A 14,476-nucleotide genomic window follows, 5' to 3' on the forward strand; every position below is an offset into this window, starting at 1 on the left:
GAAAATAAAATAGACTCTTAAATGTAGAGAACAAACTGATGGTTACCAGAGGGGCGCTGGGTGGGGGGATGAGTGAAAAAGGAGCAGGGGACTAAGAGGACACTTATCATGATGAGCACAGAGTAATGTACAGACTTGTTGAACCATTATATTGTACAACTGAAAGGAATATAACACTGCATGTTAGTTATACTTGAATTTAAAAAATGAATTAAAAAACGTTTAGTTCCGCTTCAGTTAATCTACAAATCTTTGTTGGCTAAATTACACCAGAAAAATGGTATTAAGATTGAAACTTGTTGGCAGAGATATGGGTTTGGGAAAAGGATTAAAAATGTCTCTCTTTTAAAAGAAAATCTTCCAATGTTTTAGAAAGTTTGCAAGTCCTAAAAATACAGAATTGTTGAAATTTAACTTTCTTGTTAGAAATGCTGGAATTTAACTTTCTTGTCTGTTTCCAATTCGCTCATTATATATGCTATATATGTCATTATATACAGTAGTGGAATATGCAAAAGTGAATGTTCTAACCTAAACAAAGGAATTGGTGAAAGCATTTATATTATTCAGATTTCCATGTATCAGTCTCAGGTTACAGGCTGTCTACATCAGAGAACTTGAATTTGCTGTCTGCTCTATTGCTCTTAAACTTCTTTTTTTTTTTACCTTAAATAAGGAAAGGCACTAGGAGATTCCTAAAGATCTTTTTTTCTTTGCCACTATCCCTAGGCAAGATGGAGGAATTAGCCTTGTAACCAGATCTTTTTAGTCTCTGCATTTAATTTTAAGCAAGAAACCAGACGACTAAAGGTGTAAGGCTGACATAGAACAGCAGAGGGCAGTATTTACTCATAGCTGAATCACGTCAGGGCTCAGAAAAAAATTTGGTGGGGTCACCGTGGCAGAAATGTGTGACATATGCCCTATATTTGCATTCCTTGGCTTAAATTCGTATTTTCTAAATGGTTTCCCTTAAAGGGGAAAGAATACTCACCTGGTTCCCAGTAACTTTTTTTTCTTTAGTGAAACAATGCATGCCACAACAAAAATTAGCTACAGTAAATAGCAGAAGAATTAACCCGAGTGCAGTACGTGGCACGTGGGCATTTTTAAAATTTTTTGATTTCATTTTATTTATTTCTATTTTTCTCGTATCTATCCTTTCCCCAGGTAAAAAACAAAACAAAACAAAACAACAACAACAACAAAACCGAAACACAACTTCATCAGGATTCCTTTGGCTACAAAACGTCAAGGGGGAAATACTCCAACAGGGATCAAAATTCCAAACTTTGCAACAGGAAAAGATCTCCATCTTTCCAAAGGGCTATCATTGTTATTGTTGAAACTGTAAGGTTTAGCTACTGGCACCTGGGATCCATTTGGGAAGGGAAACAAAACAAACACTGAGTTCCCTTGGCTTTTCCTATAGGAAGTCCAAAGTGCGATTGGTAGATTGGTACTGAGGCCTTGGTGACCCTAGTCACCTGGAAGGGAGGGGAGGGGGCAAATGCAGGTTTAGAGTTTGGCTCGCTCTGGACCTCAGGGAGCTCATTCTGTAGACAGAGGAGGAACGAGGACGATTTTGCGTGGCTTCTGTCGGGTCGCATTGTACAGCAGCTCTCTCCCCTCCCTTCGAAAGAGAGGAGGCAGAGAGGAGGCAGGAAATGGTTAAAGCAAATCTGCACTGTGCATTCCCAGACAGGCTTTGCTTAATCCTTCCTCCCCGCTCTAACAGACCCTCACCCCCCGCCTTTCTTTTATTTCTCTCGACCCCCTTACCCTGAGTTATTACTAGCATAACAACCTAACGGTCTTCCCTCAGACCCCGCCACTAAAGTTATTTATCTGCAAACCTGACCCCACCCCCATCTATCCTGCGGCAGCTTTTTGCTGTTATTGCTCTGACGCCGGCCAAGATTTGACCAAAAAGAAAGAAAAAAAAAAAAAAAAAGGAAAAAAAAAAAATCATCCCCCTTCTCAGCGCCTCCGACTCGCCGGGCTCCCACACCCGACCGCCTACAGTCCTCCGGGAGGCTGGAGTGATTAGCATCCTGAGAAGCCAGTCGGAGGCCCAAAGAGCCGGAGAGCGCTCGCGGTAGGAGTGCCAGGCGGGGCTGCCTCAGCTCCGGCCCAATGGGGCTGGGGCGAGGGAGGGGCAGTAGGTGACAGGACCCGGAGCTAGGGGGAGTCCGGGCGAACTAAAGTGCGGGGATCAATGAGCGGCGAGCAAAGTTTCTGAGTCCTGCTCCAGCTCGCGGTCTTCCCTCCCCCTCTGTTTGTGTTTCAGCGACGGTCGCTGTGTGTGCGTGTGCGTGTGCGTGTGTGTGTGTGTGTGTGTGTGTGCGTGCGCGCAGCGGGGAAGAGGCGGGGAGTGTGAGGGACCAGCCGGAGGTTGAGAGCTGCTCGCTGAGCTCCAGCTCCACAGCGGTACAACCTTCATCCCCGGCAGGCGAGAAGCAGAGCGCTGACAGGCGCCGTCCGGAGCTGCCGCGGGCGCCGCCACAGCCCAGCGCCGACTTCCCCGCCTCCACCGCCAACGGTGAAGGAGAAAGAGGGACCAACCACCCCCCCGCCCCAAACAAAAAGGCTTGTGGATTACAAAGTGAAACTGACACGGGACAATAAAAGCAAAGATAACGGGGGCAGGGGCGAGGCGCACTGGAGTGGGCTTCTGACTGGGGCCGCCGGAGAACGATCCCCCTGGCATGGTGAGGGGAGGGGACTCCGGGACCGCGCGCTGTTCCTGCCCGACCCCTGCGAGGCCGAGAAGAAAGGGGGACGGACCTGCACTCGATCTGGATGTACAAATAATGAGTCGGCAGGCACCTCGGCAGAGGTAAAAAACAAAAACAAAACAAAAATGCTGAGGAGCACTGGATGTTGCCCGCGCGCGACCACCGGCTCGAAGCCGCAGCAGGGGCGGCGGCGGCGGCGGCTGGAGGAGAAGGGACGGAGCTGAGCGCTCCTGGGTACCGGAGCCCTAGCTCCAACGCGAGCGCTTGGAACGCAATCGCTAGCTGCCAGCGCGCAGACGCCGGCGCCCGGGCCTCCGCGGCCACTTCTGCAGCCCTGTTGGAGGGGCCTGGCAGCCTTGTTATTGAGGAGTGAGGACTCGAGGAAATCCCTCGTCTCCAGCTTTTGGGAAAGGAATTCGATAATCTCCCGGTTCCCCACCGCCCCCCTCCCCCGTGCGCAATTGTCCTCGTCACATATCTCTACCGAAGTCTTTCTTCCCTCTTCAGTTTCTTCGCCTTGGGTAAGTTCTAAAGTTTCTGAAGACAATTGTTTGCAATGATTCCTCATATACCTTAAACGCAGGCAACGCCTCTCCCAAATCCACATCCACCCGGGCGAAAACGCTCAGACTCTCTGGATTCAAAAAACAAAGTGAAGGGGGGAGATGTAGGCGGTTTGAGAAACTTTTCTGGGAATTCATCAACGCACAGGAGTGTCCCGCGGAATGCCTTGCCGCCTTTCGTCAGGGCATCTCTCTTGTACTACAAGTCCAAATGGCTACCTGGAGCCTTTCTCTGACGCGATTTGCTTCTGCTGGGCTGGAGGTTCTTTGAAATAGCAGCGCTCTCAGAGCCATCGGCTGCACTTTTTGCTGGGGCTACTTCATCCCTGCTGTACTCTTTTGCTTCACTCTTCCTTCTCTTTCTCACACCGTTCCAGGGAGCCAGGACCATGGACTTGGCAGCAGACAGGGCACCTGGACGCCCAAGGCTCCAGCTGCCCACTCTATCAGTATTTCAGCTCCTCCGAGTCTTTTGGCTGCTATCACAGCTCCCCGGGCCGGCCCGGGTCAGCGGGGCCGAGCAGCGCCAGGTGTTCCAAGTGCTGGAGGAGCAACCTCCCGGCACGCTGGTGGGCACCATCCAGACGCGCCCGGGCTTCACCTACCGGCTCAGCGAAAGCCACGCCCTGTTTGCCATAAACAGCAGCACCGGGGCCCTCTACACCACCGCCACCATCGACCGCGAGAGCTTGCCCAGCGACGTGATCAACCTGGTGGTCCTTTCCAGCTCTCCCACCTACCCCACCGAAGTGCGAGTGCTGGTGCGGGACCTCAATGACAACGCCCCGGTCTTCCCCGATCCCTCCATCGTGGTCACTTTCAAGGAGGACAGTAGCAGCGGGCGCCAAGTCATCTTGGATACGGCCACCGACTCGGATATCGGCTCCAATGGTGTGGACCATCGCTCTTACCGCATCATCCAGGGCAACGAGGCGGGTCGCTTCCGCCTGGACGTCACCCTGAACCCGAGCGGCGAGGGTGCGTTTCTGCATCTGGTGTCCAAGGGCGGGCTGGACCGCGAGGTCACACCGCAGTACCAGCTATTGGTGGAAGTGGAGGACAAGGGTGAGCCGAAGCGGCGGGGCTACCTTCAGGTAAACGTGACTGTGCAAGACATAAATGACAACCCCCCGGTTTTTGGTAGTTCCCACTACCAGGCGGGGGTGCCTGAGGACGCGGCGGTGGGCTCCAGCGTCCTCCAGGTGGCGGCGGCGGACGCGGACGAGGGCACCAACGCGGACATACGCTATCGGCTGCAGGACGAGGGAACTCCCTTCCAAATGGACCCCGAAACGGGGCTTATCACGGTGCGGGAGCCCCTGGACTTCGAGGCCAGGCGCCAATACTCGCTTACCGTGCAGGCTATGGACCGAGGCGTGCCTTCCCTCACTGGGCGTGCCGAGGCTCTCATTCAGCTGCTAGATGTCAACGACAATGACCCCGTGGTGAAATTCCGCTACTTCCCGGCCACCTCGCGCTACGCCTCTGTAGATGAGAACGCTCAAGTGGGCACTGTGGTGGCTCTGCTCACCGTGACGGACGCAGACTCGCCCGCGGCCAACGGGAATATTTCTGTGCAGATCCTAGGGGGCAATGAGCAGCGCCACTTTGAGGTGCAGAGCAGCAAAGTTCCGAACCTGAGCCTCATCAAAGTGGCCAGCGCCCTAGACCGCGAGCGCATCCCTTCTTACAACCTCACAGTTTCGGTCTCTGATAACTACGGGGCGCCCCCTGGCGCAGCGGTCCAGGCGCGTTCTTCTGTGGCAAGCCTGGTGATTTTCGTAAATGACATCAATGACCACCCTCCTGTCTTTGCACAGCAAGTGTACAGAGTGAACCTGAGCGAGGAGGCGCCTCCGGGAAGCTATGTGAGTGGAGTGTCTGCCACTGATGGAGACTCTGGTCTCAATGCTAATCTGCGTTACAGCATCGTCTCTGGCAACGGACTAGGTTGGTTCCATATCAGCGAACATAGCGGCCTGGTGACCACTGGGGTTGCCGGGGGCTTGGACCGTGAACTGGCTTCCCAGATTGTACTGAATATCAGTGCTCGGGACCAGGGGGTTCACCCCAAGTTTTCCTATGCCCAGCTTGTAGTAACTCTCCTGGATGTGAATGATGAAAAGCCAGTATTTAGCCAGCCAGAAGGGTATGATGTGTCCGTGGTTGAGAATGCCCCAACAGGGACAGAACTACTGGTGCTCAGGGCAACTGATAGAGACCTGGGTGACAATGGGACAGTGCGCTTCTCCCTGCAAGAGGCTGAGACTGACCAGAGATCCTTCCGGCTGGATCCTGTGTCTGGGAGGTTGAGTACTATCGCCTCCTTGGACAGAGAGGAGCAAGCTTTCTACTCCCTATTGGTTCTGGCCACAGATCTGGGCTCCCCTCCCCAGTCATCAATGGTCCGCATAAATGTGAGTCTCCTGGATGTGAATGACAACAGTCCTGTGTTTTACCCAATCCAATACTTTGCTCATATTCAGGAGAATGAGCCTGGAGGAAGTTACATCACTACAGTATCTGCCACTGACCCAGACTTGGGTCTCAACGGAACTATCAAATATAGTATATCAGCTGGGGACAGGTCTCGGTTTCAAGTCAATGCTCAAAGTGGGGTTATTTCTACCAGAATGGCCCTAGACAGAGAAGAAAAAACAGCTTACCAGTTGCAAATAGTGGCTACTGATGGTGGCAATTTACAGTCTCCCAACCAGGCAATAGTAACCATCACTGTATTGGACACTCAAGACAACCCACCTGTATTCAGCCAGGCTGCCTACAGCTTCGTGGTATTTGAGAATGTGGCTCTGGGATATCATGTGGGTAGTGTGTCTGCATCCACCATGGATCTCAATTCCAACATCAGTTATCTCATTACTACTGGGGATCAGAAAGGTATGTTTGCTATCAACCAGGTCACTGGGCACCTTACCACAGCAAGTGTGATTGACAGAGAAGAGCAATCCTTTTATCAGCTGAAAGTAGTGGCCAGTGGGGGCACAGTGACTGGAGACACTATGGTTAACATAACGGTTAAGGATTTGAATGACAACTCTCCCCATTTCCTTCAGGCAGTAGAGAGCGTAAACGTGGTAGAGAATTGGCAGGCAGGTCACAGCATTTTCCAAGCCAAAGCTGTGGACCCTGATGAAGGTGTCAATGGCATGGTACTCTATAGCCTGAAGCAAAACCCCAAGAACCTGTTTATTATCAATGAAAAGAATGGTAATATTAGTCTGCTAGGGCCCCTGGATGTTCATGCTGGTTCCTACCAAATAGAGATCTTGGCATCTGATATGGGTGTTCCACAGCTCTCCTCTAGTTTCATCTTAACAGTTTATGTTCATGATGTAAATGACAACCCACCAGTGTTTGATCAACTTTCTTATGAGGTCACCCTTTCTGAGTCAGAACCTGTGAATTCTCGATTCTTTAAAGTGCAAGCTTTTGATAAGGATTCAGGAGCAAATGGTGAAATTGCATACAGCATTGCTGAAGGAAATACAGGGGATGCTTTTGGCATATTCCCAGATGGTCAATTGTATATAAAAAGTGAACTGGACCGTGAACTTCAAGACAGATATGTTTTACTGGTTGTTGCTTCTGACAGAGCAGTGGAACCCCTTAGTGCTACTGTGAATGTTACTGTAATTTTAGAAGATGTAAATGATAACAGACCTCTTTTTAACAGTACCAATTACACATTTTATTTTGAAGAGGAGCAGAGAGCTGGGTCATTTGTGGGCAAAGTAAATGCTATAGATAAAGACTTTGGGCCAAATGGAGAAGTAAGGTATTCTTTTGAAATGGTGCAGCCAGATTTTGAGTTGCATGCTATTAGTGGGGAAATTAGAAATACTCGTCAATTTGACAGGGAGTCTCTTATGAGGCAGAGGGGGACTGCAGTGTTTAGCTTTACAGTCATTGCAACAGATCAGGGGCTCCCTCAGCCTCTCAAGGATCAGGCCACAGTGCATGTTTACATGAAGGATATAAATGATAATGCTCCCAAATTTTTAAAAGACTTTTACCAAGCTACCATATCAGAGTCAGCAGCCAACCTGACACAAGTTTTAAGAGTATCTGCCTCAGATGTTGATGAAGGTAATAATGGACTTATTCATTATTCCGTAATGAAAGGGAATGAAGAAAGACAGTTTGCTATAGACAGTGCCTCTGGTCAGGTGACACTGATCGGCAAATTAGACTATGAAGCAACACCTGCCTATTCCCTTGTAATTCAAGCAGTGGATTCAGGTGCAGTCTCCCTCAACTCAACCTGTACCTTAAATATTGATATTTTAGATGAAAATGACAATACCCCTTCTTTCCCTAAATCAACACTATTTGTTGATGTTTTGGAAAACATGAGAATTGGTGAACTCGTGTCCTCTGTTACTGCAACCGATTCAGATTCAGGTGACAATGCTGATTTACATTATAGTATTACTGGAACTAACAACCATGGAACTTTTAGCATTAGCCCAAACACTGGGAGTATTTTTCTTGCCAAAAAATTGGACTTTGAGACACAGTCTTTGTACAAATTAAATATAACAGCAAAAGACCAAGGAAGGCCTCCTCGTTCATCTACAATGTCAGTGGTTATACATGTGAGGGACTTTAATGACAATCCTCCTAGCTTTCCTCCTGGGGATATTTTCAAGTCTATTGTTGAGAACATTCCCATTGGAACGTCTGTCATTTCAGTGACTGCACATGACCCTGACGCAGACATTAACGGGCAACTATCCTATGCAATCATTCAACAAATGCCCAGGGGCAACCACTTTGGCATAGATGAAGTCAAAGGCACTATATATACTAATGCTGAAATAGATCGGGAATTTGCCAATCTCTTTGAGTTAACTGTAAAAGCCAATGATCAAGCTGTGCCTATAGAAACAAGACGCTACGCTTTGAAAAACGTGACCATTTTGGTCACAGACCTCAATGACAACGTTCCAATGTTTATATCACAAAATGCCCTGGCTGCAGACCCTTCGGCTGTGATTGGTTCTGTTCTGACAACGATAATGGCTGCAGACCCAGATGAAGGGGCTAACGGAGAAGTGGAGTATGAGATCATCAATGGGGACACAGACACCTTCATTGTGGATCGTTATAGTGGAGACTTGAGAGTGGCTTCAGCTCTGGTACCTTCACAGCTGATCTATAACCTCATAGTTTCAGCAACAGACCTTGGCCCTGAAAGGAGGAAATCGACCACTGAGCTGACCATCATTCTTCAGGGCCTTGATGGACCTGTTTTTACTCAACCCAAATATATAACTATTTTGAAGGAAGGTGAACCCATCGGTACCAATGTAATATCCATAGAAGCAGCTAGCCCTAGAGGATCTGAAGCCCCAGTGGAGTATTATATTGTTTCAGTTCGTTGTGAAGAAAAAACAGTTGGACGCCTCTTTACTATTGGACGACAAACTGGAGTAATTCAGACTGCAGCCATTCTGGACCGGGAGCAAGGAGCATGTCTTTACCTGGTGGATGTGTATGCCATAGAGAAATCAACCGCTTTTCCCAGAACGCAGAGAGCAGAGGTAATGATTTTGTAGTCGTTTATGATTTATTTGTTGATGTGCTTTTTAGAAAGATTGTTCTCTTGTATTTACTTTCTATAATTATTTACCTTCATTGTTTATTGTTAATATTACTGACAGGCGTGTATAAAATGTTTTGTCACATAAAAGAACAAGAGTCACATAAAATTGAGCTTTCATCCTGGTCAAAACCAAATGGTGAACAGCTTATATGCTTCACCTCATAGCAATCGTATGTATAAGGCCAGGGAGAAATCTAGCCATTTCAGAAGTGGAGAAAAAAAAAAATCCATTTATCTAAGCTGAATCAGCGCACTAACTAGACACTTCTCAGTAAAGAAGTCTGCTAGAGAATGGGCAATTTCAGACTTAAGTTTCTGTTCCCAAACGAAGAACTTCGGTAGAAATCAGCATTAGAACATAGCTTTCTGGAGGAGTGGCAAGACAGCACAGCCCGGCAGTTTACATCAGGACAGTATTAACTTTCACATCCTCAGCAGTCTTGGCAGTTTCTTTATAGACAGTGACTAATTTTAATGTGCTGAGCCAAGTTTGGGGAGATTCCTGATTTCATCTGCTTTCACATTTGAGGCACTATCTTCTGACTTAGGGTAATCCTTTCTCTTCCCTCTTGAATGAAAGCGTGTAATGTGCTGTGAATTATCAGAGATTAGAGGGTGCTGCTCGATACAAATCTCTGTTCAGGACTATGGTATAGGCACATGTGGTTCTGTCTGCTGATGGGTAAGAAATTAGGGTTTCTAGCATATGCCTAAAGATTTCCAAGCTTGGCCTTCCCTGGGGTGTATTTTAGGCTACTACCTCTGTGTATTATTGATTTGTATTTTCATTAAACTACTTCCAATGTTGTTTTGATAATCAACTAGAAATCACATAGCTATACTCTGGAACACTCTTGTTCTCTGTTTTCTAAGTTCCTTCTCTCCCTCCCCCTCCCCTCAAAGACATTCTAGTGTCACTCAGCCAAAAACACAAAATATCAAATGTGGTTTGTGATACTTGGCAGTAACCCAGACACAATATACTAGTGAAATTGAGGCTTACGTATTTGTTTTCTTGCTTTCTTTTTTTGTGGGGGGGGGTGTAAGTGGAGGGTGAGGGGTTTTCTTCATTTAAAATGTTCATTTATTTTTATTATCTTTTTGAATCCTTTGTGATTTTTTTTATAATAGCTAGCTGTATCTATTCTTCAGATAGAGCGGTGTATTCATGGCCCAGAGGGCATTAGAGATATAATTAGAGATATAATTCTTAATAGAGATATAATTCTTAGAGATATAATTCTAACTGGAGTTTTATCTTATATACATAGCCCTGAAGGGACTTCTAACCCAAATGTCCTCTTTTATCTAATTAGCTTTTAAAGATCTTCACATGGGTCTTATATGTTAAGCTATTTGGTTTAACTTAGGCCATGATTTACATATAATTTTATATTGATTTCAGGTTATGCCTCACATTAACCTATTTCTACCTTCATTCTCTGGGATTATTTATTAGGTAGAGAGATTTAATTAGTTAGAAAACTGAAATATTTATTGAAGATAGGCAATTAAGTCTTTCTAGACTTTAGATGAATTTGTTAAACAGTAAAACAAATTATGTTATTGGTTGTTGTTGTTGTTTGGTTCAGTGCATTATATTTTATTAGAACAACATGGAGAATGAGAATAAATGTCCATTGGTATCATTAGATTTATTTTGTCTTGCTATTTACTCATTAAATATGCAAAGATCGGCTTGGCTTAAATCTATTAAATAGTGCTCTCTCTGTAATAGGCATGAGGATTTAAAAGTAATAATCATAAGTCATTTTGCTGGTAATAAGGGATAGTATGTCTGTTACTCTTTAAACATCAAATAACACCAATATAAAAAGTTGTTCATATTTACTGCACCTTATTTATCTAAAAATCTGGGGATAATTCATTATGATGATTTTTTTTTATAAGAAAAAAACTGTGAGGGTATTTTCTGTGAACTAAAGTGCTGAAATTGTAAACCAAGTTTGAGTTTCCAAGCTCCAACCACTCCTATAATTAAAAGCAAATGTGTTTCTCCAAAGAATATTGAAAGCAGTAGTTGGGAGCTAGAATTTCATATTATTATTGGTTGTATTTTTGAAGTATATACAATAAAGTTCTTTTTTCCTTCTGCTCAAACAATTAATTTACTGTGATTGTGCAAAAATAAGTTATGTTACCTCTGGTTGTCAGAGGTGATTTTTCAGTTGTTTGTTTTCAAGTGCAAACTTTGCTCCAATACATTTTTTTTTTTAATTATTCATGTGCACTGATAGAGTTCTGGGTTGCTTACTCAGGTTTCTGGCTAGAGTCATAGCTGATCACATTCCATGGGCAAGCATAGGGTCAGTGGGTAAAAGAGAAATGATTTAATCTGCATTCTTTTTCAAGCTCTGACACTTGTGGAAAGGGCTGAGGACTGTGGCTCTGATATTGCTCATTCCGGAGATCTGTCCAATTGTACACCTTCACTTACCCTACTTATCATACCTAAACCTTTGGCATGAACAGGAATTTTTCAAGGATGGATTCTGAGTTGCAGACACAAGGTTTATTATAGTTTTGTGTCTTAGTATTCTTGGATGAATCTTGATTATGTTAGAACAGCTCATATAAAGTTTGCACCATTTTTCTAGGTTCAAGAAAAAATAGGGATGTAGTACTTCAATATACATTTCTTTTTTAATATGTGTTGTATAGAAACATGCAACTTAGGGACTTGGTTGTACCTCAACAAAGCCAGAGGTTTTGTTTCATTGATCTTTATTATCTCAGAGTCTAGTATATACCTGAGGTATAGTAGTGCTTAGGACGTGTTTGTTAAATGAGATGGTAGAAGAGTTAAGACCAGAATATGTTTTATTCGCCTCAGGAATAACTCAACAGAGAGAAACTGGGGGAATGGAGGAAATTAGTAAACCTGATCTTGATCACGAATTGAACTAAGGACATAAAGACATGCCAATTATCTCTGTTGTACAAGTGAATTGAGAATTGTCAGAAAACTAAAAGAGGAAAGAGAAACTTAGGTGGGTGGTCTTACATGGAACTTAGGGTTTAAATGGAAGGACATACTGTATATGGGTCCAGCTGACAGTTCTCAAATTTGTTGGTCTTAGTACCCCTGCATGCTCTTAGAAATTGTTAAGGACTTCAGAGAGGTTTTGGTTAGGTATGTCTTACCTATCGAAATTTATCATTTTGAACATTAAAACTGAGAAAAAAATTAAATATTTATTAATTTGTTTAAAAATCATATTAAACACATATTTTAATTTATTAAAAAACTTTATTTTCCCAAACTTAAAAAAATAATGGAAAGAGAGACATTATTTTATATTTTCATAAATCCCTTTAATATTTGGCTTAAGAGAACACAACTGGATTCTGAAATCTTCTCATGCATTCCATTGCAATACATTATTTCAGTTAAAGTATATGAATAGAATCCATCCTCACTCAGATCTATGAAGTTGGATCAGGGAGACATACTTTGGTATTCTTTTAAGATAATTGTCAATTTTCTTTTGATACTACACCAGAACTCCACAAGTGGCACTTTCTTAAAATTTACTTGCAATGTGGAATTTGAAATCCTATCAGTGAACTTTGTATACTTTGTTACATAAAAACACATTGATCTATCTTGCATTTTGAATGGATCTTTTATTACCTATTCATGACTTAGAAATATCAGGAATTGATCATTTGGAAAATATTGTTATAAGTGCTAAGAATCTTATCAAAAAGCTCTTTAAATATATATTGACTCTCAACTTCATGGCAATGGTTAGAAGTTTTTCAAAATTTGAGTTTTTTACTCAAAATCTCAAATTTTATTATCAGTAACATGTATTATTGTTTTCCTTCAAGTGTCAGGTCCCTTTTGTTCATTTGCTAACAAACAAGTATCTGCCACATACTCAAGTCTAAAAAAATATAGTTTCCCTGCCAGTTATTTTTTTAAATAAAAACTGTATTCCATAAGTAAAGCAGCTAGTTTAGCTTGCAGTTCAATCACATGCATGCTTTTCTTTGAGACAACTATAATCCTTAGGTACAGATTAGTGGTTTATGTACATTGTACTGTTTGCCACACAAAATATTGAAAATCACTGAGATTTGGGCGCCTGGGTGGCTCAGTCGGTTAAGCGGCTGCCTTCAGCTCAGGTCATGATCCTGGAGTCCCTGGATCGAGTCCCGCATCGGGCTCCCTGCTCAGTGGGGAGTCTGCTTCTCCCTCTGACCCTCCCCTCTCTCATGCTCTCTGTCTCATTCTCTCTCTCAAATAAATAAATAAAATCTTTAAAAAAAAAAAAAGAAAATCACTGAGATTTAAGGGCCTAGGTTTTATAAATTTAATATTTTTGCTATTTCTTCAAAAGATTTTCTTCAGTTTTCAAGTGAAACTGGCATTTTATTTTTACTGTGAGTGCCTAGCGGTGAAGAATACAATTACTGCTAGGATACTTGAGAGCTATTTTGGAAAAGTACTGCTTTAATTTGTGCTAAGGCACCAGCAGTTTACCCATCATTGCTTTTGCACTTCTAGTGTACATGTCAATACAGAAGAAAAGGCAAGCAATGGTGTGCATTATTATGAAGACAGTTTTGACTTCCAAGGCCTCCTTAATGGGTTCCTGGTATGCCTCGAGCCCCATGTTGCACTGAGGAGAACCATTGGTCTAGGTAATGAGATTTTTGCATTTCAGTTTAAGAAAAGCCACTAGAAATAGTCTATTAGAAGTGTGTATAGAATATTAGGTGCACAGACTATGACATTAACAGGAATGAGTTTTAGCAATTGGGCAATAAATTAATATATTTTCACAGTGAACAGCATCAAGATTTCTAAGAGAAATGATGGGACATTTGTAAAATTAGTGCTAAATGATTGTCTTCTAGACAGTTTAGAATCAGAGTTAGTGAACCTTAATTAAATGTTTGTATATCTTGTGTATCATCCCTCACAGGCAAAAAATAAGCAACAGAACTGGGTAAATAATAATAATAATAATTAAAATAACATCGATTATTGCTATGTTCAGTCATTGAGTTAAGTGCTAAGTGCTTTGAGATTTTACCATTTGATGCTCATAACTCTGTTAATATCATTCCCACTTCATAGCTATGGAAACAGTCTCAGACAAGTTAAATGATTTGCTTAAATTCAGATAGATAGAAAGGAAAATCACATCCAGACTTACATACATCCATTATTTATACTCATACCTACTATTCTAGAAAGCCAGGGCAATCTGTGGTTTCAGTTAAGAGAAGGGCCCTTTACTCTGTGGATATGCGTATATATGTATGCTTTTAATAATCTTGTTTTCAGGCCCTTATTTATTGTTAAGAAATCTTTGAAAAGTAGTATTATATATTATCAGAACTAAGGGAAATATGGTTTTTGCTTGACTCAATCCTGGCCATCAGCAGATGCTGTACATTTTTATGGGTCAGTTAGTGGTGGTAGCAGTCCCAAATTGCAACATGTGGAAGTGTTTCTGGAGCAGGGAGGAAGGGTCAGAATACAAGAGAGGGGAGCTGGAGCAAATGAAGAGCAC

General features: G+C 43.4%; 1 protein-coding gene across 1 annotated transcript in view; it reads left to right on the forward strand.

Annotated features, from left to right (window-relative positions):
* The first annotated feature begins 3,212 nt into the window (after positions 1-3,212).
* FAT4 (FAT atypical cadherin 4) overlaps positions 3,213-14,476 on the forward strand; it is a 174,968-nt gene continuing 163,704 nt past the window's right edge. The window contains exon 1 of the mRNA XM_032412791.1: positions 3,213-8,865. Coding sequence (XP_032268682.1) covers positions 3,691-8,865 — 5,175 coding nt within the window. The 5' untranslated portion in view covers positions 3,213-3,690. The remainder of the gene's footprint in view (positions 8,866-14,476) is intronic.

This window comes from Phoca vitulina, unplaced genomic scaffold (genome assembly GCF_004348235.1).
Source record: "Phoca vitulina isolate PV1807 unplaced genomic scaffold, GSC_HSeal_1.0 scaffold14, whole genome shotgun sequence".
NCBI lineage: Eukaryota > Metazoa > Chordata > Mammalia > Carnivora > Phocidae > Phoca > Phoca vitulina.